General features: G+C 41.2%; 1 protein-coding gene across 1 annotated transcript; it reads left to right on the top strand.

The window, feature by feature from the left end:
* Nucleotides 1-607: 607 nt before the first annotated feature.
* LOC306709266 (uncharacterized protein) lies at nt 608-21,320 on the top strand (the record flags this gene model as incomplete). The annotated part of the gene is made up of 22 exons (XM_079177333.1): nt 608-733; nt 2,294-2,371; nt 2,476-2,541; nt 2,893-3,044; nt 3,126-3,210; nt 4,103-4,280; nt 5,981-6,122; nt 7,912-8,029; nt 13,625-13,723; nt 14,569-14,625; nt 14,709-14,777; nt 14,864-14,953; nt 15,035-15,144; nt 15,604-16,114; nt 16,232-16,324; nt 16,431-18,590; nt 18,750-18,897; nt 19,506-19,623; nt 19,723-19,882; nt 20,047-20,148; nt 20,490-20,576; nt 20,676-21,320. The coding sequence occupies 22 exons, from the start codon at nt 608-610 to the stop codon at nt 20,814-20,816; spliced, it is 4,890 nt and encodes a 1,629-aa protein (XP_079033459.1). The 3' UTR covers nt 20,817-21,320.
* Between the last annotated feature and the right edge of the window lie 1,419 nt (nt 21,321-22,739).

Raw genomic sequence — 22,739 nt, 5'->3', positions numbered from 1 at the left:
AAAAACAACATCAAAACAAGTATTATAAATAAGTAATAAAACAGTAGAGAATATAAAATAAGTAAAAAATCAATAACTAAAATATTATATATAAAGACAGATATATAATATATCTGCTGGCTTTGCTGCTACTCATAACCATACTATGTTGCTTCACTAAAGACAGTATTGCAATATAAGTACAGTTCTTGTGTATCTAGAACAACATACTTGCCTTGTAATTTTGAGTTTTTTGGGGCAATTTTTATTTACATTCTTATTTTTTATTTAAAATATGTTTATTATTGTTCTACTATTTCTGTCCTGCACTTCCCCTCTGGATCAAGCTGGATCTTACCTTACTTTATTTTAGCATATTGTTTATATAACTGGTTACTTGCTATCCATACTTTATTCTTTTTTTTAAGAAAGAACTATAGAAATCTGTTGCTGCTTTTAATTATGTAGGTTGTGACCGGATGTTGCTCGGGGGTTACCTTGTCACGTGACGTGTCCATGACGACAGAGAGTCAACAGCTCCCTCTGTGAGTATTTGACAGATGTTCGTTGAGGATCAACCGCTCCATCCAAAGTACCGGAGGAGGGAGAGCGGCGCCGTGTGCAAAACATGTCGGGAGAAAAGGCGACGAGTCCGTGCAACAAATTCCAGGCGAACATATTTAATAAAAGTAAATGTCAAAACTGCTTCAAGTCCCGCGAGCTGCATCTGTTGACCGACCATGGCATGGAGCAGGTAACGTTAAAACTACTCTTTTTATTTTTTATGTTTTATTATTAACGTGACGGTTAGTGCATTAGTTAAAGAGTAACGGAACGTTATCTGATAATTATGCATTACAGAATAGAAGTTGTGAGACTTGTGTTTACGTCCAGAAGACATGTTTTATGGTAACTCATGTTCGACGTACGTGACGTCATTAGTCTGCTCCCTCTTGTGATCGGAATTTGTTATCTTTAATCAACTTTACCCTACTTTTTATGTAGTTACTGAGGCAGTTTGATAGTTAAACTTACAGAATAAAGTGATTTTACACTAAAAATATTAACATTAATTGAAAATTAAACTGCTTACCCATTTTTAAGTTCAGAAAACTACTGTGAGTCACTGATGTTCAACGTAAATGTCCACTCCTTTTTGTTATTTGCGTGATTAAATGACTGTATTTTAGCTAGTTTTCAGTTTTCAGTTAAACTTCACCTTTATTCAGTTATTGTGACAATTAATACATTCAAACAGTAAAGTATGATAAATGAACTGTCACAACTTTTACATCAAGAAAACATCTTTTTGTGACTCATGTTCCACGTATGTTGTCATCCTTCTTGTTAATCGCATCCTAAACCGTCCGGATGTTAACGTTATTTGCGTCATCAAATTACCGTATTCAAAGAGTACTTTAGTCATTAAAAAATTAACTCTCATAAAAATGTTTTTAGCCTTCCTTTCAAGTCTGAAAACATACAAATATAAATGTAAAAACGTTACAGAATAGTTTGTATCTGCTACTGTATGTTCTCTTGGGATCTGTTAGTTAAAAGGCATGAACATTTAGGGACTGTACACAAATTATTAGCAGTTTTTAAACCCCAAATTTACATTTTGATAAATAGATATAAAGAACATTAAAAACAAACAAACACACAAAACAAAATGAAATAATCGCAAAATAAAGGAACCAAAATACTGTCTCCGTTTCAGGGATTTCTTTTCCCCATCACTCTAAATGCCACATTTTATTTTCTTCTGCATCGTTGCAAAAGATCTGAACTTAAATGTGTCATAAAAGTTAAAGCTTTTGTTATGTTTGCTGTAAATTTAGAAATTGGTAAATTATTATTGAATGAATCAGAGAAAACCTGCAAAAAAAGAAGCATTTTTGACTGTGGAATCATAAAATGTTTGCTTTTTACTTCTTATGTGACAAACATTAATTAAATATCCAAACTATCTCTCAGTTGTTGATGAAACATCTCAGCAGAAGAGGCATTTATTTACTTTGCACTCTGTCCACTGCCTTTTGAAGACATTCCTCCTGCAGGTCTGTCATGTGGAGGTGATGTAAGAAGACTTCATGCCTCACATTGTTAAAATATGTTATTACTCTCGGTCCACGTCGCTGCTTTCACAGTTCCCTGTAATTTCAGTGCCTGTTGCTCAACCTGCAAACTCTACACATGACGTGACTGAAGTCAAAGCTGTGGTGGAGCATCTTTGGACTGTTGTTAACATGTTTTGAAGTACATACTGTGTACACAATACTTGCTAATTACTTCCCTTTCCTCCACTTTTTAGGCCAAACCGCTGTATGGAGGCTGGCTGTGTTTGGCTCCTGAGGGGACAGACTTTGACAACCCGATGCAGAAGTCGAGGGTAGGACATGATGAGCGGAAACACATTTGTTTTTCTAGTTCTTTATCGTGATTTTTTTCCTCAAGTAAAAATGGTGATTTTGTTTTGTCGTGTCTCAACGTCAGAAATGGCAGCGACGCTTCTTCATCCTGTATGAGGACGGCAGCCTCAGCTTCGCCCTGGACGAACTGGTAAGAAGCAAAAACAAAATACATAAGGTAGCAGTGTACAGTCAATCCTGCTCTGTATCTGCATTTACAGTATGTCGGGATCAAGCATCTTTAGGCCAGATGTCGTGTGCACAACCACAGCAGATGATTTGGGCTTAGCTCGACCTCTAATGCACACATCCCCCTCTCTCTCTCTCTCTCTCTCTCTCTCTCTCTCTCTCTGTGATCCCCTCGAATCTCTTTCATTGCACACTCAACACCACAAACTGCTCTCTGTTTTACTGTCACTCATCTGGGGATCAGTCCTCTCAGTAAGCCAGATCTTGTAACTAGCTCACCAGAATAATTTACACGCTGTGATTCCCCTTCCAGCCGAGCACTCTGCCACAGGGCACGGTGAACCTCAATCTGTGCTCAGACGTCGCGGATGCAGAGCCCAAGACGGGCCAGAGAAACGCGCTCTGCATCGTCACGCCGGAGCAGGAAATATTCATCCGTGGGGACAATAAAGAGATCATTAATGGGTCGGTATATTAAACTGTAGAGAAATTACTGGAGCAGCATGTAACAAGGTTTCTCTGTAACCGATGTCTTTGTTTTACCAGGTGGACCGAACAGCTAGCCGTCTATCTGCGGACTAACAGGCAGACTCAGAAGAAAAAACGCAAAGTGGAACCTGTTGCCACCCAGGTAGCAAAGCAAATGTCCATTGCCATACAATTCAATATAGATATTCATGGTCCTCAGAGGATAAACCATGTTGTTTCTGGCGACCCGCTAACCTTCCGTCTTGGATCATCAAAGTTTTTGCATTTCATGCTGAGGGGAACATCGATATAAAACATTTGTTGTTGAGAGACATTTAAAACCAAAACCACCAATGTCAACCTGCTGGTAACGGGAAAGTACAAGTCAGAGGATCACCGATCAGTAGGATTCATCCTCTGGGCACCATGAATGTCTGTACCAAATAACATTGCTGTCCATCAGGTCGTTGAGATATTTCAGTCTGGACCAGAGCGGTGGACCAACCATTGCCGTCCTTAAAGCTGCTAGCAAGGCTAGAAATATGGAACTCTATTGAGCAGAGTTTCAGGTTCTCCAGAGGATGAACCCTTTTTCCATTTTGGCTTTTTTTTCTGTTGCTTCCAACAAGCTTTCGTTTGAATGTATTGAATTGTGCTTTTCTGTGTTTGTATATTTGTAAATTTAAACTAAAGATTCTTTTTTTTTGCGGATTAATCTGACGATAAATCTTAATTGATTTATTGTTTGGTATAAAAATGTCAGATCACAGCATCAAGTCTCTTTTTTTCAATCCTAAACCTTAAATATAAAGCAGAAAATCCTCACAATTGAGGAGCTGGAACAAGAGAATATGGGGCTGTAACCTTTAACTGTAACAATTCATCAAATAGTTATCAACGAATAGATTAATTGATGAATCATTTCAGCTCTAAACTGAATCATTTTTGGTTTTGGATTGTTGGTTCTATAAACATCATCTTGGGCTTTGGGGAATTGAGATGGGACATGAATAAGAAAACATGTTATTGAATGTTTTTGTTTGTTTAAACATCAGGAACCCGGTCCAGCAAAAATGGCTGCAACTGATCCCAGTTTTCCATCCTCGGAGAACGCTGCAGAGTCCGGCTGCGGTCGGTGGCAGGAAGACCCTCAGCAGGGCAGTGGACCGGGGGAAACCACTGAGTATAATGTCCCAGACCCAGATCCCCGGGGCCTGGAGAAGACCCCTGCAGGTGCAGCAGAAGCAAAACACACACACACACACATACCCAGGCTTTTATGTCCGTTGGCCAATCACAGCCACTTCCTGTCCTCTCTCTCTCACTGTCCTAACGTCCTGCAGATGTTCTCACACTTCCAGCTTTTTTGTTTATACATTTCATTTAACCCTCGTTTAACCAGGCATGTTGATCCAGCACTGACTTGTAATCATGGGAACAGGCTAGAGGAGCTGAAGCAGGAAGTTACATAAACAGAGACGAACAGACAGAAACACACTGTGGGATGTGCAGGAAAAAACGTCTGTTTTTAAGCTTCCGGCATCATAAAAGCCAAACATGATCCATAAAAGAGCTCTTAAACACGTCCTAATTAGCACAGGACAGGTATTCTCCCCTTAGTGGAGCTTTGTGCAGCCACAAAGTGGACAGCAGCACCCATCTGGCATTGGACTTATTGCAGGACTGGTCCTGCAATAAAGGTCTGGATTAACTCCTGCTGACTATGGGCTTCTTCATTAGAGCGATGGAGGCTGCACATGAGGGAGGCTGTCTAGTGAAAGATGCTCAGTCAGGGTTCCCTCCTGTCCTGATTCCTGGACAATCATTGAATTCTTTAAGATGTTTTCAGCATTGCTGTAAAATACCAAACCGTTCATCCTTTTAGACAAACAACATGAACAGACTCATACAGTCAAATATTTATATATATCTATATATATAGATATAGATATATATATATATATCTATATATATATATATATATAGATATAGATATCTTGTTGGGCTGTGCTGAAAAGCTTTGACGCCTCATTCATTACGTTGACGTTCAAATTCTAAATTTATCTGAACGCTGCACAGCTTTTCTTTTCTTGCATGTGTTTTTAGTGTTTTTGGTGTTTTCGTCACAGTTGCAGATAAAGATCAGGCTGCACTTGTTGAATTGTATTCTGGTCGTGGCTGCGAAGGACTGTTTCCAATTTCCAACAATTCCAGAACCAAAATGTATTTAAAAAGATAATTTCCAACATTCACAACATGTTTTTATTCAACAAAACATTCTGCTTCAATCCATATTTCTTGGCGTTTTATTCTTTAAAAATACATGTTCATACACCGACGAGTTCTATTCTTTAACGAAAGTTGATTTAATAAAAGAATACTCATTTAATTTGATGAATTACTTTATTCAAATTGAGGATTTTGTTCGAGGATTCTTTAGGTTTTGTTTATGGTGATGTCGCCATAAATAAAGACAACACACATTCAAAGCTTCATTCAAAAACCTCAATAGAAGCTTTGAACGTAGAAAAATGACATTTGGTTCGGAATGTTGTGTTTTATTCTTGTCATGTTAAGTCATCAATTATTTGTGTTTCTGGCACAATAATCATGAATATTAAACCTCTTAGTATTTTATCCAGAAAAACAGATGAAGATGCTTCGTTTAACTTTAAGGTAATTTCCTAATCTTGATAAAAAATACAGTTTATCATGGAGTAAAATCTTAAGAGGGGAAGCTCTGGAGGTTTTTAGCCACAGGACTCAGTGTGAACCCTGACGTAGTGTTGTGTGATTAAATAAAGAATGATTTCATCCAGCTCGTTGGCTGCTGGCTCTTTAAAGCCGGTCAGTGTGGAATTAAACCAAACTATGTTCCTGCTCTCGGTATGTTTAACAGTCTGAAACCCTTTTGTGGTGTTTTCTATATCCAGGCAACACATCTAGCTACCTGAGGCCCGTCTCCTTGGATTTGGTGACCAGTGGAAACACCGACCCCGCCAGTAGAAACCAGCCGGCTGAGGCCAACAACATCCAAACATCAGCAAACAACAAGAACCAGAGCCAGGACAAAAGGTCAGAAACGTATTGGAAGTAGATTTCCAGCCATTTTTGATGAATAACTTGTATATATGTTGTGTTTGTCAGCCGTGTGGTGTTTATTTTCTTATGTATTCTGTTGGTAACAGCCATTGAAAGTGCCTTGGCGGAGGAAAAGGGGGTAAATGTGCAAGCAATTAGCACAAAGGACATCCAATGCCTCTCTGCTTCCCCCCAGTATAAAGCCGAACAGCCATCACACACCGCTAAACACCAGATCAAAGGCTCACGCTCTACCCCTCCATTAGAGATCTGACTGGTGCTTTTTTAAATTTAGCTTAAAGAATCCCTCCCAGTTTGAGCCCCAGCAGCATGTGAACTGGTCACGTGAGGAGAGCACATCTCATTTCTTCACTCACTGCCTTTTTGGGAAACAAAAACACAAAATACTTAATGGCCCCCAAATAAGGTCAGAAATTCCAAAACGCTGGTGTAATTGGATATCTGAGCCATTGTTTCTCAGGACCTTCACACTGACTGTCTGCCCGGCTGTCAGAGGAAGTCGACTTCAGCTGGAAGCTCAGAGTCAGAGCAAGAAGCTGTCTGGATGCACCAGAGGTAGAGCGTAAAACATGAGGATCAGGAAAAGTTACTACATTTATAATCATATATATATATATATATATATTATGTACTGAAAGAGTTACACACAGTTCTTCATGTGATGTTTCAGGTTTTTAAAGACGCGTGCTAACAAGAACGAGGTTTTAAGGGACAACTGTTGCTATTAAATGTGGTTGAGTGATTCACGTTCCCCTCAGGATGATTTGTAATAACTTTGATCTCTTCCTCTACATTTTAGTTTGTTCAATCTGTTTAATTTATGACCGAATTATTGAAAAAAACTAATGACTTTCTCGTTTTTGGGGTAAATGTTAGCATGCTAACACAAGATGATAAACAACATTATATCTGCTGAACATCAGCATGTTAGCATTGTCATTCTTAGCATGTTAGCATTGTCATTGTTAGCATGTTGGCATGTTTTTTTTTTGGCATGTTTTCTTGTTTTCACTATCAGTTAATCTACTGATTACTGACAAATATCAATAAACTACCAGTGCACAATCTGATTAAAAATATTAAAACATTTTGTAAATCCTCACATTTAATGAGGTATAATCATATGTTTGGGTATTTGATATTTGATATATTATTTGATTAACAATTCACGATACGATTAAGATGATCAGAATTAGCCAACGGATTGATGTTGATGGAATTAAAAACGTCCCATAAAATTAAACTTTACTTCAAATACTGAAATCAAACTCAACTAAACTTAAAATACCAACTCAAAGCAAACAAATCAACATGTTTACAAAACCCTTTAAATCTGAAGAATGTAAATGTTACTGTCATGCTTGAGATCAACTTCCCAACAGCACACATTGATTGATACTAAACCCAACTTTTAAATGACAACAGTGCTTTTCTTACCTTGACAGTTGTGTATACATTATATCAGGTTACTTTGGGGTATTCGGTCAGTGTAATTCCTTCTCTACTTCTACACAAAACACCTCTGACACCAGTGGAAGGATGTCGGCTCTTATTTAGTCTCTTAATAGCAACAATAACAGTAGGAGATCTGGTGTCTTTGGGGCTCTTGTCTTCTGCACAGGTGCTGTAAGGAGTCTGTTATTAAGCTGTCATCCTCAGTTTTCAAGTGGGGGGAAATTATGTCAGAACCCACTTCTGTGTTAGCGAGGTCAAGAAAGCCACACATACAGTTTTTCACTCATTAGCTGTTCGTGTTTTCCAGCAATGGCACATGTCACACAGAGAGGCTTCTGGGATCGGAGGCCACCGACAAAGAGCAGGAAGAAGGAACAGCTGTTTCCAGGATGGGAAGGAGTGAAGCTCGCACCAGCAAGCGAGAGGTAACCACACCAAGTACACGTTTAGTACTACAGTATACCTTCGACAGTACACAGGTCAAACTATCCCTTTTATCTAAGTTACTGGGAGTCGCCCAGTTCTTCCTCATGGATCCTGAGGTCAAGTAGGAAGTTGTCACGGTTGTTTTCATGTATATTTTTCATATAATCCAAAATGATTTTAAATGTAGCTTAAAGACTCACTACAACCTCAAATCCTGCTAGAACCCTCCCTGTCAACATAATTAATAGATGTAGCAGTGGAGTGGTGGGTGATGACTGTGGCCTCGTGGTTTCATAGTTAGTGATGTGGGGGGTTAGAGGACACAGAAGACACGGACCTTCGTTCAGTAATAATGTCATTATGGTAATCGGTCCAACACATGAGCAAGTGCAGCACCAACAATCAACGTTTTTAAAAACCCTTAGGCGTGTAAACAGACAACTCAAAAAAATTGAAGAAAACACGAATAAAACAACAGTGAAGTCCAGAAGTTAACTTATTCATAAGCACATACACACTGAAGCAAAGAGCAAGTGGGAACCGCTGCTCAGCGAGCTAGCCCTGTAGCACAACGGCTAACCCTGTAGCACAAAGGCTAACCCAGTAATGTTAGCACAAACGGCTAACCCAGTCGCACAACGGCTAACCCAGTCGCACAACGACTAACCCCATAGCACAAAGGCTAACCCCGTAGCACAAAGGCTAACCCAGTAGCACAACGGCTAACCCCGTAGCACAAAGGCTAACCCCGTAGCACAAAGGCTAACCCAGTAGCACAACAGCTAACCCCGTAGCACAAAGGCTAACCCCGTGGCACAACGGCTAACCCAGTAGCACAACGGCTAACCCTGTAGCACAACGGCTAACCTTGTAGCACAAAGCACACCCACAGGGCCAAAGAGCGATAACTGATTTGAACAGAAATTGCAAAATGTACTTTCATGACGGCACTTTAATGGCGTTTCTGTGATTGTGGCGTGTAACAGAGGTGTTAATATATTCTTTATGTTAAGTATTTCGAAAAAAGCTAACAGATTTGGTGGAATGTAGCGAAGTAGCCGTTCTCCCAGCTGGAGATGTGTGGGAGCGTCTCAGGTCGTCTTACATCACTTTAGTGTTTCTATTGAGGCTGCGAATGCAAGCAGAACAAAATGTAAAGGTTTGTAGTTCTCGAGGGAAGTCATCACAACAGTTTGGTCCAAAAACACCTTTTGTGATTTTGTTTACAGCATAAAAAAATAATTTAGTGGTTTCACTTAGAGACCCATAAAAGATCTCCTTCTCCTCCTTTTGGATTAAAAATCACCAAATTTGGACACACATGGTTTTGATTGGACGGCGTCAATATGTAATCCCTCCAACGTGTTCTGGGTCTGTCACGGGGTCTCCTCCCAAAATATCTTCAAGGTTAGTCACAGAGGGGCCGTGTTTTGTTCGACAACATACAATGAATACTTTCAAATCACCAAAGCCACACGATTATATAATTTCTGCAGGTTTCTGCACGTTACATACATTTTTGTCATCGCTGTGAAAAACACCAATGAACGTCATGCAGTGTCTGTTAAAGGAGCAGTTCTACTTTTTGGGTAAATGCTTCGAGTGAAATGAGACGACTCTCACGTTTGTATGGTACAAATGAAGCTACAGCTAACATTTAGTTTTAGAGGCAAATGGAAGGAAAATAAAGGGCAAATGAAATAGGACAGAAATAAAGATGCTGGCAGGTTTGTTTGCAGGTAGAAGAGTTAAGAGTGGTTATGTTTGAGGTGTACCTGACGTCAAATTATTATTCCAACCAGGTGAAAGAAGCGTAAATATCCCTTTTAGAAGTGACTATGATTACAGTAGTTAATAGTATGTTCGTAGCATAATGCAGGGACATGAATAATAAAATAGGATTTTAAGGGCCACATCAGCAAACGATTAAAAAACCCATTTCCTGACTGTGGTCGTTCGCTCCCATTTGCCATAAAACGGAATTGCTGATTAATCTCAAGTTCGGTTTGTCATGATCAAGACCAGTCAGTCCCTGTTCTGTTCCCAGCTGTACTCAGCCTGCACTGGGCTGAGCTGTGGGCTGGACTGGTTTGAACATGATTCACACAACAACCAGGTGTTACTCAGAGAACATCGTCACTTTAACGACGAGAGCTCTGACCTGATCAAACACTCGGCTGGACGAAGTGGATCTGTGTTTGCGTCAGTCGTCGACCGACACGTGTTAAACGTCAAGTCGTCTGCTTTTGTAACAGCTCGTCTCACGTCGAAAAGCAGAAGGTGACGAGAGTTTGGCACGAGACGCGTGGACGAGTCGATCCTGCCGTGTCAAGGCTTGTGTGTTTCCTCCGAGCATGTGTGTGTGTGTGTGTGTGTGTGTGTGTGTGTGTGTGTGTGTGTGTGAGGGGCTGCATGTGTCAGCAGGTGGGAGAGAGGCGGTGATTCACTCAGAGCTGCATTTCGTTTGCGAACAGAACTGGTTTTGATGCCCCGAAGCTGTTCAGCACGGCTGCTTTGTGTGTTTTGTAATCTGGGGGACGGCGTTCCTCTCAGACTTTTTTCCCGGATTCCTCGGATATAAAACAAGATACAGTGTAACGTTGAGAACTCTCAACAAGTCTTTACGAGAATCTAAAATAACTCACATGACGGTCTGTATTTACTGAACCTGATGAACTCACACAGAGTCGTGCCTCCTTCTCCAAGTGCACATCTGTTTGTGAATGATAGTCACTGTGTGCTGTCGGGCTAGACCCTAGTGATTAAGGAGGCAAGGAGACGTTAACGGGTGTCTGTCTGTGTGTGACAGTATTAACACAAACATGAAGCATAAAGATTACCAGTTAAACCAGGTTTACTTCAGGAAACACTGAAGCGAGACCTTTGATCTCATTCACACTTCTTCTTAATTACTTTTTGCACCATAACATACATATTACATTCATATTGCACATCATTCTTTTTAAATTGAATTTGCCATTTTTTCCCAAAACAGGACATTTCCTGACACAGGACCTAAATAAGTATTACAAATAGATAAATACATTAAAAAACAATAATTTACATAACATTTACAAAAAAGGCATTTACTGCAAAGCTATGAAAATTATATTTTACCTATGTACTTATATAGGTAAATATATATCTTTTTACAATTTATTTTTCCTTTTTATTTCTTCCTTTGGTGCTTCTTTCATACTTTTACGACCTGTTTTCATTCTATTCTAACTCATATGTTTGTAGAGTTACTGTGTGTAATAGGGAGTCGGCTGCATCTCATTGTGCAATCCTGTATTAAATAATGACAATAAAGCTGAAGCTTGAACCTTGATTAGTGGGTTAGTCGGCTATCTTTGGGCTCAACTCAGTTTAATTTGGAGAACAAAATCACTCCGTGAACAAACTAAAAGAGTCGTGTGTCAGCAGAGATCTCCGACTCTCAGAAGTAGAGATGAACTCACGTCAGCTGTTATTTATTATGTGAACTTTCTTCATATAATTAGTGCTGAAAATCAAAGATGCATAAGATTACTATTAAACAACTTGAATAAGTAAAGTAAAGTATTGAGCTTCTCTGTTAGTTGAACTGTTACTTGGTTTTTATGAGTGACATTACAGCATCCATATGGTGTACATAAAGTGTAAATAAATAGATTTCTTGGTTTATGGTTCTTTAATTTGATGTGGTGACATTTAAAGGGAACGAGGCTGCAGCATGAGGTCGAAGCTGTTTGCAGCGATTTTAAAAACAAACAATATGTTGACTTTTAGATTGAAAAAGATATGACTTCAGATTTGAATCATGCAATTAAGTGTCAACCTCTGACGGAAAGACTTTTTTAAACCTCCTTTATGAAACAGAATTTCCAGAAAATCAGGCTGACTTACTTAAAAAAAGTCTGCTTTAACTGGTAATCTTGCTTTATGAAACATGTAACGTGACGCACCAGATGGTTTGTCACACAGAACAATCTAAGAAGTCATCACTGGAAAAGGGCCGGCACTTTAAATAAATACTAGGCGTGTGATTGGTTGAACCGCCTGTCAATCAAACTCTTATCGAAGCCAGCTGGGAGAAGAGTGAAAACATCTTTTCCATCGTTCTTTGAAATACTCTCCAGCTCTGATATAACTGATGCTAATGCAGCATCGACGCTAACCTCTTCAGTCTCCTCTCTGTGTCTCGTCTCACACACCTGAACCATCCCATAGCTTCCAGTAACCTCTCACCTCTGTGGTTTGTACACAAACACGTTCCCAGAAGCCTGACTAGACGGATTTACCCACAATGCTCATGTGATCTCGTGATATTGTGAGAATCCAGCTGCCGTGCGAGGTATTAAAACATGTTTGTGATACCAGTTGTGGCGGATCAGCGACGTTAAGAGTCAGAGCTCACACTGCTGACCTGAAACATGAAGCCGAAAGTTCTCCTGGGCTTTGATTTCATCTTTTATTCTCCATCTTATGTCTTTAAATGTGCAGTTTAGTCCCAACGTGTCTGTTTTCTTCACATGCTTTTGATGTTTATTGTGTTTCAAAACAAATGAAACGAAATAAACCGGACGTGACTTTTTTATGAAACAATGAGCGGTTTACTTTTCTCTTCTTGATGTAGAAAACGGTACATTTATTTTGACCCAGATGGTCATCACTGAGGCAGCTGTTAATCTTTGATTAAACAGAGGAGCTCATTCCAGAGGATTTGCCCTTTAAATACACTCGGCAGCACATTTCATCCCATGTGAGGATTTATGTGTCTTTGGGAGCGTTTGTTTTGGTAGCCAGGAGAAGGTCAAAAGAGCCGGTCTGGAGTTCATTCAGGCCTCAGAGCCCGGATTCACAAGACAGCCTCCCCCTCCTCCCCCTCCGGCTTTGAGAGGCTTCTTCACCAAACAGAGGACGGGCTCTGTCTGCAGCGGTCAGCGATTGTTTGAGAAGAAGAAGAAGAAAGAAAGAGATCGGTGCAGCCCGGAGCGCCGTGTTCCTCCGTGTGTTGGATAGTTTTCAATGTAAATGCCAGGAAAAGAAAGACACAAAGAATGTTCTGTCACATTCAAAGTGGTCATTTTTCCCCCGTTGAAGTGATTATATAAGAGGGAAGAATGGATCTTTTCAAGTAAACAAAAATAACAAAAACGTACCGTTGTTTTATTTAATGCTGTAGTTCAGACTTGAAAGAGATACGTGCAGCATGAACCATGAAGAACCATGACTTGTAGCATCATTTTCAACACAAAAAGCCTCAAAGTTTCAGGGATAAACAACCTTTTCATGCATTCCACTCAGCCGAATGCAGTCATCCGTGTGCAGCCGGGTGTCGATGTGAGTAAGAGTTTAACAGGCAGTGTAGAAAAGCCTGTTGGGCTCCCCGCGGTGCTCTGCAGCCGGGCCTAATCCTTACAGCTGACGTCTCTGCCAAGGATCCAGACTATCGGTTACTCTGCTTGATGGAATGCAGGCCGCATACACACACACACACACACACACACACACACACACACACTGATTCAGAAAACACCTCACGTCTTCAGATAAAAAACTAACTTTGGAGTTGTTATCATTTGATTTATTTTAGTCTTTGCCTCCCACAGAAGCTCCAGTCATGTGGAGACATAGCCCAGCTCAGCGCCCCCCCGCCCCAGAGAAGAGCCAAGTCTCTGGACCGCAGGACGTCCGACACCGTCATGACGGTGAGACACCAAACAGAACCAGGTTTTTCACTCGTGATTCGTTCTTCAACAAACTTCAAACTATTTATTTGTGGCTGCATCAGAGGAGTGAAGCAGATAAAAACACGACTGCCTCGATAGCGACACCTGGAGGCCGTGCAGCTCATTACACGTTCAATAGTTCAGAGAAGCGACCAACATCTGTGGTGGAGGAAGTCTTCACATCCTTTTACTTCAGTGAAAGTAATAATACTACACTGTGAAAACAAGATAACACAAATAAAAGTCTTAACATGTACTTAACTGTGTCTGTTCTATTGTTATGTATTCTATCATTAGATTATTATTACTCATGCATTCATGTAAAAGCAGGATTCTACTGATTATTTGTTGTGTTAATTAATCTGCTGATTGTTTTCTCCATTAATCGATTGATTGTTTAGTTTGTAGAAATTGTGAAAATAGTAACTGAGAAACATTTAGTTTGGTAAAAAGTACAATATTTCTCTCTGAACTGAGGTGAAGTATGAAGGAGCCTAGAATACTAAAGTATAAGAACCTTAAAGTTGTGCTGAAGTAAATTACTTTTCTCCACTGCTTGCAAACATGAAAAGATAAAAAGTTTCACATATTCAAAACTTAAAACTTGAAGTTAAAATATGAATATTAATTACAATTACAAACATTATAAATACACTTCTCTCATCACTTATATCTCATTTATTTCTCAATAAACAAAGTTAAGTTTGGTTTCACAATGAACCACTTAAATACAAAGTAACACAAAACCTTTGAACTGCTGCTGACACACAAGTCTGATTATTGTTGTTCACAGTAAACGTGTAAACTTTGTGTTTTCTTTACAGCCAGATTTATTAAACTTCAAAAAAGGCTGGATGGTGAAATTGGATGAAAATGAGCAGGTAAACATTTGAAGTGTCTTAAACTAAACTTAAGTTCTTGGTTTGAATGATTTGTAAACATCTTGTTTGTGTTTCGGTTCTAGTGGAAGAAATATTGGTTCGTGCTGTCGATGGACAGTCTGAGGTGCTACAAGGACTCCGTAGCTGAGGAGGTATTCTAATATTAGTTTGTTTATATAAAATAAAAATAAAGTGTTTAATCTATAATTGTCAAACATCTTTTTCTCTCTTTCTTCAGGCTTCAGATCTGGAAGGAGAAATCGACCTGACGAAGTGTTACAGTGTGTCTGAGTATCAGGTGCAGAGGAACTATGGCTTTCAGATCTATGTAAGAAAACAGTTCCTACACTAAACATGCAAATAGGTTTCCTCTGCATCAACATTAAAGTCAGTAAAATGTTTGCTTTAGACCCCAAAGGGTGTCTTCACGTTGTCAGCGATGACTTCAGGGATACGGAAGAACTGGATCCAGGCTCTGATGAAGAGCGTTCGTCCAGCTGGAGCCCCGGATGTGGCCAGGTACATTTAAACACTCTTTTATTGTTATAATGAAATATCAAATCCTAAAGCAGTCCTAATGTAGCCAGCCTTCGGTATCAGTTTCATTGAACCTAAAGACATTTAATCGTTTTTATTATAAATAGAAAAAGAAATCTGCATATTTTGAAGCCAATCAGGGAAGAAGTTCTGAGATCTTATAGTAAAGATGAAAGTACCAAGACATCAATGTAGAAATACACAAGTATTATCAGCTAAATGTACTTAAAGTATTAAAAGTAAAAGTAAACATCTTGAAATAACTTGTTTTGTCCGACCGACAGTCCAAAACCCAAAGATGTTTAATTTGCTCTGATATAAAACAATGAAAAGTAGAAAATCTTCACATTTTTAACAGTTACTTGATTATAAAAATGAATTTCTCTATATTTCCATGTGTTCCTGTTCTCCATCTAAACATACCTCCGTGTTTTTCTGCAGTTTACCCGGCCACCACGTCTCCTGCATCCCCCCCGAAGCTCTCCCCAAACCAGATGTGACTCAGGACTCCGCTGACGTCTCCACAGAGAGAGACCCTCACCCCAAACACAGGACCGTGATGGAGAGACGGCGGGAGGGACGCTACAAAACCTTCGACTGGGCCGAGTTCAGGCCGCAGAGCAAACGCACTCTGGATCCTCAGAGGACCAAAGCTCTGTGCTCGCTGGAGTTAAGCGAGCTGGAGAGGAGGAAGAGGAGGGAGGAGAGGAGGAGGAGGTACGAGAGCATGCTGGGCTTCCCTCTGGGTTGGGAGGTGATCGGAGGTACAACGGCAGACGGCGGCGTCAGAGCGCTGAGTCCCAAATCTCAGCAGAAAGTGGAAGAAGATATCGAAGAGTGCTGGAAGCTGGTGGAGAAGACGGTGTTCAGGCTGGAGAGAAACGTCCCGCTGATCACCGACGACAAAGACTCTGTGGAGGCCGAGAAGCTGCTGGACGGCTACAGGAAGGGGGTGAGTGCCTCACGTCTGGCTTCAACTCACAACAACATATAGAACAGACAATAGATCATTATGCTGTAGCTACAGAAACGTGAGAAGCTTTTTATACAAACTGGTTTTCTGTTGAAGGTGGAGGATCTGAAGGCTCAGCTGATCGAGTCGGAGCGTCACAGACTGGACCTGGAGGCTCAGCTGAGTACAGCAGGGTTTCATACGCTGCAGGTTCGCCACATGTTACACCTCCGCTACTCGCTTTTCTCTCAGTGTTTGATACCCGTGTGGTCGCTAATGCTTCTTCCTGTCTCCTCTTCTCTGTTGTCTTTCTCAGCTGGACCCTCCTCTGACTCCCGAAGCAGATTTTTGCCCATCGGACACAAATGAGAAGCTGTTGAACGGCAGCTCGCAGACCCTGAAGGATGTGTGCAAAGAAACCAGAGAGAACCTCATCAACATGCAGGAGCAGCTCAGCTTCGAGTCGCCTTCTCCAACACCTGAGACGCCCAGCATCTGGCTGCAGGACGCGGAGGGCAACTTCCAGGAACTGGGAGATTTGCTTCCTGAGACAGAAGACACAACTTTGTTGTTATCACCTGCATCAGAGAAACAACTCCTGTTTTCTCAGAGTGACGGACAAACAGTCAACCACCAGAATCAGCTGGACAGAGGCGACCGTGAGCAAGTTCCCAGCTCAGAAACGCAAATACATAACGGTGAATTTAGTTCATTGATTCTGGAGACGCCTTCAGAAGGAGACGACGACTCGCTCGGCTGCTGTGTGGAGCTACATTCACCTCCAGACCAGGCGACGGTGAGGAGGCTCTCCCATGAGGTGGAGCTGCTCACCGGCCAGAACGAGGCTCTCAACCAACGCAACCAGGAGATGCTGAACCAGTTGACGGAGGCCGACCGCGAGATAGAGAGACTGAAAGCGGAGCTCAGCAGCAGGTACACCGAACCCCATCACCTCCCTGAAGTGGAACAGCTGGGACAAACCAGAGTGGAAGATCTGGAGAGCGAGCTGAGCTCCAGAGACCAGCAGCTCCTGGAGGCCCAAACCGTGATCGCCTCCCTGGAGGAGAATCTGAGGGAGATGGAGGCGCTGCTGCAGCTGAACGTCCCGAGAGAAACGGAAGAATCGGGACAGGAGAATAAGGGATACCTGCTCCGGTGTTTCGAGGCCACCGAGGCCAAGCTGACGGAGTTGGAGAGGAAGCTCGACCAATCAGAGCTCACCTGCAGGGAGCTCCGCACGCAGAACGCAGAGCTGAGGGAAGCTGAGAAACGATGCAGTGAAACAGCCGCGGAGGCCGAGGCCGACGTCAGGAGGCTGAATCAAGAGTTGGAGAAGGAGAGGCTGAAAGATGGAGAGAGCAACGGGTGTGCTTCTGGTGAAGAAAGGATCCGGCAAGTGATAGACGGGATGGTCATGAGGTTGAAAGCTTTGGAGAAGTTACTGGAGGTGATGAACAAGTTTGATGTTGGTTTGAGAATGGAGGAGGAGACGACGGCCACAGTGGAGAGTCAGCTGAGGTGGGAGGAAGAGTTTTGGGGTTTTCTGCTCGACAAACTGAAGGTGAATCCGTCCGAGCTTCGCGAGGAGGAACCTGTAGAGGAGCTTCTTAGTGAGGTGACAGAACGTATGATGGCGGAGAAACAAATGCTGCTTTTAGGCCATCGTCTGCTCTCTGAGACGTGCACCGACAACGGTGTGAAACAACTGGACATTATTTGGAATATTGCAAGTGAGACAGAAACCAACCAGATGTTTGATTTCAACAACCACTTGTATGAGATGGAGTATTTCAGAAGCGCCGCACAGGTGAAGATCTCTCTGCTGAACCACCTCGCCTCCTCGGTCGGCTCCTCGGCCCACGACAAACTGCAGCTGACGGCCGACCGGCTCTCCGACCGGCACCCCTGGTCTGGTTTCATTCACTCTGCAGCAACGGAGGCGTTGCACTGCTGTCATTTAAGCAGACTTCAGTCAAAGTACGAGCGGCGACTAGAAGAAACCAAACAGGAACTCACTTCTTCTCTCGTCTGCAACAACTGTGTCGCCTTGATGGACGAAAACAGGGAGCTGAGAGAAAGAATGTCAGACTTAGAAGCACAACAGTCGCCGTCGTCTTCGGGCGATACGATGAACAGCTGTTGTCAGACAGAAGAAGCTTACCCACAGGACACGGATGTTAAGTTACAGGTGGCAGATAGAAGTGTTGCAGGTGAAACTGGGGAGGAAGAGGCCGAGAGCCTGGAGGGTCAGCTGGAGATCCAGGAGACAGACGAAGGAAACACAGAGGAAAGTGAAGCGACGCACGAGGAGACGGATCCTTCGGACGTAGAGACGGAGCGAGTGTCAGTGCTGAGGAGGAGAGTGGAGGAGCTGGAGGAGCAGCTGGCCGTCATGGCGGAGGAGGTGAAAGAAGAGCTTGATGGGAAAATGAGTTCTGTTCAGACGCAACACGAGACGGAGATGGAAAAGCTGAAGGTAAGAGGAGCGGTTAACACAAACGTTATGACCTCAGATTGAGAGACAATGACATATTGTGTGTTTAAACTTTGATAGATATCTGACAGGTTAACGTGTTTTATCTCTAACATGCTGAAGTTTAAGTATTAAGTTTGTGAGTCGTGTGAACGTCTCCAGGTGACGTGTGAGCGCGGCTTCGCCTCCATGGAGGCGTCTCACCTGAAGGTGGTGGAGGAACTGCAGCATCAACACCAACAGGGAGTGGAGCGCCTCCTGGTGGAGAGAGACGGACTGCTGGAGGAGGAGAGCGCTGCTACTGCAATCGGTGAGCAAGGCACTCTCGTCACTCCTGACTTTTATTTTGAAAATCTGCCTATAAGGAAGAATTAAACCCATCGAGCTCTTGAGTCTCCTTCAGCTTTAACCCTCGTGTTCTTAACATTATTCAATATTTAAAGGTAAAACAATTGATTACATGAAAAGATTTAATATGAATGTATTTTGTAACTCCATCTGTATTCTTTGTCTTTCTTCTCTTTGGGGGATAATCATGTTCAAAGCATCAAAGTATTATTCTTATGTTTACCCTTAATTTGTGAGGTCTCTGGGACTGAAGAAGAAGAAGAGACATTTTATAATGCTTGAATATTAACCTGTAATTTAATTGGTCAAACTGCAGTTTGGGTCTTTTATTTGTTGCATAATAAAGTATATTTAATTCTGAGCTGATTGTTACACAGCAGTATTTGTTGCTTTATTATAATATATTTAATGAACTATTTAGTCCACTTGGTAAAAATAACATTTGACATTTTTATCATCATCAGACTTTAAACACTTTTCTGAGTCAAACTTTACAGAATGTGTTCACGTGTCAAGCTGCTTCTGATGTTCAACATATAAATCTTTAATTATCATAAAATCTTGTTTCAGCCATCGAAGCCATCAAGAACGCTCACCGGCTGGAGCTGGAGAAGGAGGTGCAGAAGAGATGTCAGACCCAGAACAGCACAGGAAACGCTCACCTGGAGGACGTGTACAGACAGCACAGGTGCGTCTTGTAAACCGTATCATTTGGGCGTCTCGTGGGGGTTTAATATGTTCTTATGTAACGTTGATCTTCATGTCGAATGTCTCTGTGTTTGTGAAGTGAGGAGCTGGCGTCGTACCAGCGGGAGCTGGAGGTTTTGTCCCAGCAGTTCTCTCTGAAGTGTCTGGAGAACGGACATCTGGTCCAGGCTGTGGATGCTGAGAGGAAGGCCTTGTGTCAGTGCCAGCAGGAGAACCAGGACCTGAGGACCAGAAACCAGGCGAGAGCTCCGATACGCCTTCTTTATTACATCACAGACACCCAGGGCGTAAAACTACTTCCAGTGCCTTGATTAAAGAGAGAATTATATGTTATTACGGTATATTTCAGATTATTATATCATTAAGTAAGAAGCCTCATTGTGGTTTTGTTTCTGTCGTCCAGGAGCTGAGTGGTCACCTCGCAGCAGAGATCACCCGACTCTGTTCTCTGGCCAAGCAGGACGCCCTGCCGCTCAGTCAGGGGATGGACGTGTACGAGATGGAGGTTCGTCAATCATATGACAATAATAACCACAGCATGTGCAATATCACTCTCAGTTTGTTATAACTTAGTGAAAAGAGATAAACCTCCATCATGAAGTTGTCTGTGGCTCCCTCTGCTGCTCGTTGTCAATAATTGCAAATAGACGCAATAAAAAGGTTTATTATTATAGTGTGATCTGAATGGAGGGGTGGTCACTTTCTTTTATGGGCCTCAAGTTTAGTTTACATGAATAACTGAACTCTAAACATGTGTATGTGTCATTTCAGTGTGAAGAAGTTCTCTGATTCTTTGCATCCTGTTTATTCTAAAGATATGAAGCTGATTCTTTGATTTTGTCTCAGATCACCCTGCGAGTGAAGGAGTCAGAGGTTCAGTGTCTGAAGCAGGAGATCACGTCTCTGAGGGACGACCTGCAGTCGGCACAGAGGGTGAGAATCACACACGGGGACAGCTGCTGGAGTCATAAATAACATCTGTGAATGAAAAAGAGAAGAAGTGACCGTGGTGTGGTGTCTGTCACGTTTCAGGACAAGAGGAACGCCTCAAAGAAGTGCAAAGACGTGTACACGGAGCTCAGCGTCACCAGAGCCAAAGCGGAGAGAGAGATGGACGAGCTGAGAGAGAACCTGAGGCTGGCTCATCACGCTCTGGACCAGACGTCAGCCTGAAAACAACCGATTATACAACAACAACGACACACTCGTCTTCACTGTAACACGGAGAACTTCTCCTGTAGCTTTACCCACAAGAAAGATATTTAAAACAAAGAAATCTGAGCGTGTGTCTTATTTAATAAATCCAGGAACACGATCTCATTTCACACTCCTTTTCTATGTTTGCTTTTAAAGTTGTTTATATTGTCTGTCTGTGGATGTTTAGATCAGTTATTAACCGTTGTGACCCTGAGTTTGTCATTTACAGTTATTTTTAACATGTGTGTTTCCCAAAAAAGGTCCTAATGTGTGTGATGTATATATTGTATCTGTACAGTCATTTTGTCATTGTAACTCTTCAATCTGACGTGTATGTCGCTCTCTAACCTCTGCTGTAAGTGTCGTCATTAAACTGGTCAAGTATTTTCTTTTTTATCAATTAAATAATTTAAATTAAACAAAAATCTTGCAGGTAAATTTACTTGTAATTTATATTTGTAAACTCCAGTATTAAAAACATAAATGTTTTTTATTAATTAAACCAAATTGGCCGATTTAACCAACACGGACACATTGTATTTTATTTTGTTAATGAGACGAAGTTTATAAATGAAAGATTTAAATCAAAGTCAGTTTATATTATATTGTAATATTCCGACTCCCGATGACAGTACTCAGCATTCCTTCTGGAGGAAGAAGAGGAAGAAGAAGAGGAAGAGCGTCAAGTCCTCCTGAAAAATAAAGTTCAGCTCTGTGGCTGCGAGTGATTATTTCAAAATAAAAGCCCTTATTGACATTCCTCTTCTAACAGTCGGACAGAATATAGTGAAAGAAATAGACTAAACTTAATCAGATTCAACATTAAATATAAACTTCTTAAGATCTATTGTACGAACTGTAATGTGGCGTACTGCTGTATACACTGCTAGTAAAAATGACCTTTATAGCTAAAATGTTTTGATTTGCTTGAACATGTGTCAGTGGTGGAAAGTGACTCCTTTAGCCCGAGTACTGTACTTAAGTACAACTTTGAGGTACTTGTACTTTCCTTGAGTAATTCCAGTTCATCCTGCAGTCTCCACTGCATTTACTTGACAGCTTTAGCTACTTTTCAGGTCAATCTTTTACATAAAAACATTAAATATATTTGATGGAGTATTTTTATGTTGTTGTTCTGGTGCTTTTACTTGAGTACAATATCTAAATACTTCTCCACCACTGACATTAACTCACATTGAACGTGTTGTGTAATAAAAAACATAACCAGTCAGAGCAGAACTGTTACTTCATATACAAGAATTCATCTTTTAAACTTTTTAAATGTATTTTTATTTTAAACAAAATAACATAATACAGCTTCAGTACAACTCAAGAAAAGAAGAGACTTTTTAAATAATATATTTCATAATGATGGCAATTTACTAACAAAAAGGCTACAAAACACTTAATATCTGTCTGTTTTATATATATTTTGTTCAGTACGATATACCCAGGCACTTCTGTTATTGTTCTTATTTACATACTATTGAAGAAACCGAACGCTCCACAGTCTTTACAGATATGATCAATGACAAATCTGCGAAGGTCTTGCCAGAGTTTCTTGTTGTGTGACTTCCAATATATTTATTATTTATAAACCGATTCCAATATGCCTTTTATGTGGAATCTCTTTGAAAGGGGCTTTATTATTTAGAGGATTTAGTGAGAAACCATTTTTTTCTACTGGGGAGTCATCGGTATGGAAGCTGGAAGATGAAAAGTTAGACTTGGTAATAAAAAGATCCCCATGACACTTTTAGTGCATCCATCTGCAACCATGACACTGACCAGATGTTTCCTGTTGCTGTTCAATGAAGGTTGTCTCCTCAGCCACATCGGTTTTATTCTTTCTACTCCAGAGCTTTTCATCTGTTGTAAAGCCATGTTTAAAGTCTTCAA

Source organism: Pholis gunnellus, assembly GCF_910591455.1.
Source record: "Pholis gunnellus genome assembly, chromosome: 17".
NCBI classification, from domain to species: Eukaryota; Metazoa; Chordata; class Actinopteri; order Perciformes; family Pholidae; genus Pholis; species Pholis gunnellus.
Note: the sequence above shows the minus strand (reverse complement) of the source record. Positions and strands in the feature narration are given on the sequence as shown.